Source organism: Xiphias gladius, chromosome 3 (genome assembly GCF_016859285.1).
Source record: "Xiphias gladius isolate SHS-SW01 ecotype Sanya breed wild chromosome 3, ASM1685928v1, whole genome shotgun sequence".
Lineage (NCBI taxonomy): Eukaryota > Metazoa > Chordata > Actinopteri > Istiophoriformes > Xiphiidae > Xiphias > Xiphias gladius.
The window spans coordinates 11,678,565-11,683,379 of NC_053402.1; the positions used below are offsets into that span (position 1 = coordinate 11,678,565).

General features: G+C 46.0%; 1 protein-coding gene across 1 annotated transcript; it reads left to right on the top strand.

The window, feature by feature from the left end:
* Nucleotides 1-663: 663 nt before the first annotated feature.
* On the top strand, nt 664-4,214 carry LOC120788136 (protein phosphatase 1 regulatory subunit 29). The gene is made up of 2 exons (XM_040123677.1): nt 664-1,005; nt 1,698-4,214. Exons 1-2 carry the CDS (start codon nt 664-666, stop codon nt 4,212-4,214), a joined length of 2,859 nt encoding a protein of 952 aa, XP_039979611.1.
* Nucleotides 4,215-4,815: the final 601 nt, after the last annotated feature.

Here is a 4,815-nt window from a genome sequence, read left to right on the forward strand (position 1 = left end):
TTGGGATGCCTGCAGGTTCAGTGATTGGAATCATTCAGAGACAACGGAATTGGTGGAGTCTGAATATATTTACCCTTTACCATTCATTTAAATTCATGATTCAAGATTATTTATTAACATTCTTCAGTACATTTGTGCAAAAAGTGCAGGCAGTATAGGTAAAGTGAAGGCAATATCATATCTCTCTATAACACTTAAATGAAAATAATATAAAAAGGAAGTAATAAAAATTAGTCTTTGCCACCATGTTTAATATGTATCACATTATAATGCTTTGGCTTTTTTCTTATGGTTCTTTTCTTATCTTCTCTACAGATTCTCCATTATTCCAAGGGTCCATCCATTTGAGTCCCTCACAGCTGAAGTCTACAGAGGGAGTATGAGGACAAGCTGTTTTACCCCGCATTGCAGGCCAACAAGACATGGCATAACATGGCTCCCCTGCTAATCACCATGATGACCATAAAGCTGTGACTAGCATTGTGAAGCCTTTACCCCTTTTCAGCACCCAACCCGGACCCCTATCCTGTTTGGAAATCCTTCTTGGCAACCTTTGTTGCTTCCTTTTCTCCTGCAAACACAACCTTCTTTCCTGCCTGCAACAACATTTCTCTCCATAATAATTATAACTTCCCCTGTTTCTCTTTTTTGTCCTTCGGCATCATGCAGGGTGCTTCTACCACCTCCATTCTCCTTCCTCTTATTCTTCCCTCCCTCCTGTTCTTCTCCCACTTTCCCAACATGGTCAACGGGGACTGCTGGCTCATTGAGGGGGACAAAGGCTATGTGTGGCTGGCTATCTGCAGTCAGAACCAGCCGCCGTACGAGACTATCCCCCAGCACATCAACAACACGGTCCATGACTTGAGATTGAATGAGAATAAGCTGAAAGCTGTGCTTTTTAGCTCCATGTACCGCTTCACCAACCTGACTGACCTCAACCTCACCAAGAATGAAATCAGCTATATTGAGGATGGAGCCTTTGCAGGACAAGCCAACCTACAGGTGATGGGGGGATGGATGATAAAAGCTTTGAGCTTAACACAAGAATATAACTCACCATGCATTAGACCTTAGTTTGAGACTGGCTCTTTCACTTTGGCTACAGGGTGAATAAGAGTTCATTTATTTTGGAAAGGTGCTTGATCTACATTTTGGTGGGACTCTAGTGAATTTCCCACTGAATGCATGACACATGCATTAGAAGATGACTCAAATTAATTAAATTGTATTATGACTGATGGTAGCCGTGTTTCATTTTAATTTTTTCAGTAAACTCAATTGCAGGCATAAAATCACTAACATCTCAGACATGGGGGAGACTGTACTGATAACTGTTAAAAAAAAAAACAATGGATATGACATTCTCCTTGTCTCCCATTTAACCTTTAAGTCTATGTGACAATGTGTATTTGCTATGGTAATATTTTACTCAACAACTGATATCGTAACAGTGACAAGTAACACAGTGAGCCAATCACATGTATTGTCAACAATGCCCCAATTTTACCATATTATCTAAATCACCTACCTAGTCTGTTATAATTATAGCTTGCATACAAAAAGTGTAGATGTGCACAAGTAGCTGTCCTGAACTCTGTTCTAGAAGATGCTGCAGCATAACCAAAGTTATGACTAAAACTGGGCCCACAATGTAAAAAGAACTAAAAATGCCTCTTCGTTTGTGTTTTCCTCAGGTTTTACAGCTAGGTTACAACAAGTTGACAAACTTAACTGAGGGCATGATGAGAGGGCTCGGCCGCATGCAATGCCTCTTCCTCCAGCACAATCTCATTGAGGTTATTGCCAGCAATGCATTCTGGGAGTGCCCCAGCCTCAGCAGCATTGACCTGTCATCCAACAAACTTGCCCGCATTGATCCATCCACATTCACAGTTCTCATTCGGCTGATGGTGTGTGAACTGGCAGCAAATCCATTCCATTGTGGCTGTGATCTTTATGGCTTCCTAACCTGGTTGGAGTCCTTCAACAATGTCACACACACCTATGACCGCCTTCAGTGTGAGACACCCCGGGAGATGTTTGGCTTCCCCTTACTGAGTCCTATTGCTGCTGGCCATGCTGGTCGGAATGCCAAAAACATTTTGTACCATCACTGCCGGGATGGAGTGATGATTCCAGGAATGACCTCTCTCCCACCAGATCTCGATGGTCCTTCTGGGATCGGGCCAGATATATTTGGTGGTGTGGGGCCGTACCACCAGCCCACCACCTCTTCATCATCTACTGAAATCGTCATTCCCAGCATCAAGCTCCATCATGTCTCCTTGTCATCAGCCTCTCTCCTTGTGCAGATTCCAAGGCCCTACAGCAAAATGTATATTCTAACACAATACAACCACACGTTTGTGTCTGATGTCATGAATTTGAAGAACAAGAAGGAGATGATCACCCTCAACAAGCTCAAGCCACACAACAATTACACTTTCTGTGTAGGATCCATCCGCAACTCTCAACGTTACAACCACACCTGCCTCCAGTTTTCCACTCGGGCTCCGAATCAAGATGACATGCTCCCAACACCTTCCACTACTACCCACTACATAATGACCATTGTGGGCTGCCTTTTTGGCATGCTCATTGTTTTAGGTCTTGTTTACTATTGTCTACGTAAGAAACGGATGCATGATGAAAAGAAGAAATCCATCTGTGTCAAGAAAACAATACTAGAAATGCGATATGGACCAGAAGTGGCAGCAGCAGTGGCAAACGATCCATCGGCAGTCCATAAGCTTCAGGAGCAGTCCAGAGAACATCACCAGTATCAGCACCACCATGGAGGCAAACTCCCCATGTCCACATCCTCTAGCACGGGAATGCTCCACTCAGCCAACACCAGTTCCTCTAGACTTTCCTCTATCCCGCAAGTGGAAAAAATGGCCACTGCCTTTTCAGAGGCCATGGCTACAAGTAAAGGAAACTATATGGATGTCAGAACTGGAGGGGCAGGTATGGAGAGGGGGGGTGGTGGTGGGCATGGAGGGATGAGGGGGGAAGACTTGAGGGACGATGATGGAACTGATGTTGGGGATGACTCAGATGATGACGGACATGGCTCTGCATCAGAGATTTCCACCATTGCCATGGAGGTAGACAAAGTTAACCAGATTATTAACAACTGCATTGATGCACTGAAATTAGATGCAGCAGCAGTTGCTGCTTCTGGGGCCTCTGCTAACCCTACAGCTTCTTCCAATCCCACTTCCCCTCCCCCCACTAGTGCATCCTCCCTTACCCGTGGACTAATCCCACTTTCCCAAGGGGTGACAGAGACTTGCCAGGTCATTGCTCCCAACAAAATACCCCCTCCACCTCCACTTCCTGCCTTGAATGCCCCTCTCTCTGAGCGCCCAGGGATCAGTGGTGGTGGCTTTGTCGTCACTCCCCCCTACAGGCCCCCTCCACCAGCTACTGCTGTACGCCCAATTCAGCGGCAAATGAGTGCAGATGCAGCAGTGGTTATTGTAAATGCTGTCAAGAAACAGTGCAGTACCACCTCTTGTGGCTCCATGGGTCGGGACAGGGAACGTGGAGGAGCTAGGGTGTATAGCCTGGATGTTCCTGAGCCAAGGAGTCCAGATGCCTGTAATCAACAACAGCAGCAGTACCCAGACAGGGCCAGTCCCGTGGGCTGTGGAGAGCCTCTAGAGAGGCTGCCTTTAGTGGGGAGTGGGAGCTGTGTTGGAGGGGATGGAGGTGGTTGCGACAGTGGTGGTGTTGGTGCCCAACATCAGGACAGCCAGAACCCACACCATTACCAACAACAGCAACAAATACAACAGCAGCAGCAGCAGCAGCAGCTGGAGGTGCAGCAGGACTACCACTGCTCGGAGCACCGCCATTCTGTCCCAGCTCTCTACTATGAAGGCTCCCACCAGGGCTCCCCAGCCCAGAGGGTTTCCTTTCTAAAGCCACTGACGCGCTCACGCAGGGATGCAGCATCTTACTCCCAGCTTTCGCCTGCCCACCACCATTCCAGTTACTCTGGCTACTCCTCCAGCCCAGAGTACTCCTCAGAGAGCTCACTGCGGATCTGGGAGCGCTTTCGTCCCTACCGGAAAGGCCAGCGTGATGAGGCCTGTTATGTGACGGCTGGAAATGCCCTTCGAAAAAAGGTGCAGTTCGCCAAAGGCGAGGACCTGCATGACATCCTTGATTATTGGAAGGGTGTGTCAGCACAGCAGAAGCTGTGACTGAGGGACCATAGTTAAGCATTGTGGGAAAACATGTTTGGATATTTCTAATACTGATAGGCCTGTGGGCCAGAGGAACTATTTGAAGTTCATGGGAAGAACAATGTTCAACAAAATTTTGCCTTTGGGTTTCTTTTTTTTTGGCATGCTAGGTGTATAGAATATTATGCTAAGAGCAAGGACTGTAAAACTGTGCCTGGGATATGAGAGTAATTATGGTGTTTTATTTTACACTTCATTGTAGCTCTGTTTCTGGATCATTCTCATTTAGTGTTTGTGGGATTTATTTATAGCACAGGGAGCAAACACCAAGTGTGTAATTTAGTACTCTCTGAGTGATCACATTTGTTGATCCTATGGCCTGTCTTTATCAGTGCCATGATTTCATATATGATTATAAACAAAAGGTAAATGATGATACCCTTCACTTTAAGCTTGTGTGATCCAAGATGTTCTTTCTTACTTTGTATTGGGTGCTGTATCAATCTGCAGTGTGTACTTCGATATGTTTCTAAGTGAAGGTAGACTATGATGGGGTGGGAACTGTGCTCTGTTGTAAGAAACAACATGCTGATCAGTGAACAGATTCATCAAATGCAGG

Bases quoted from the DNA above. Each gene is read 5' to 3' on its own strand.
- LOC120788136 (XM_040123677.1), top strand. From the start codon at position 664: ATGCAGGGTGCTTCTACCACCTCCATTCTCCTTCCTCTTATTCTTCCC. The intron at 1,006-1,697 runs GTGATGGGGGGA...TGTTTTCCTCAG, and splicing joins CAGGACAAGCCAACCTACAG to GTTTTACAGCTAGGTTACAA.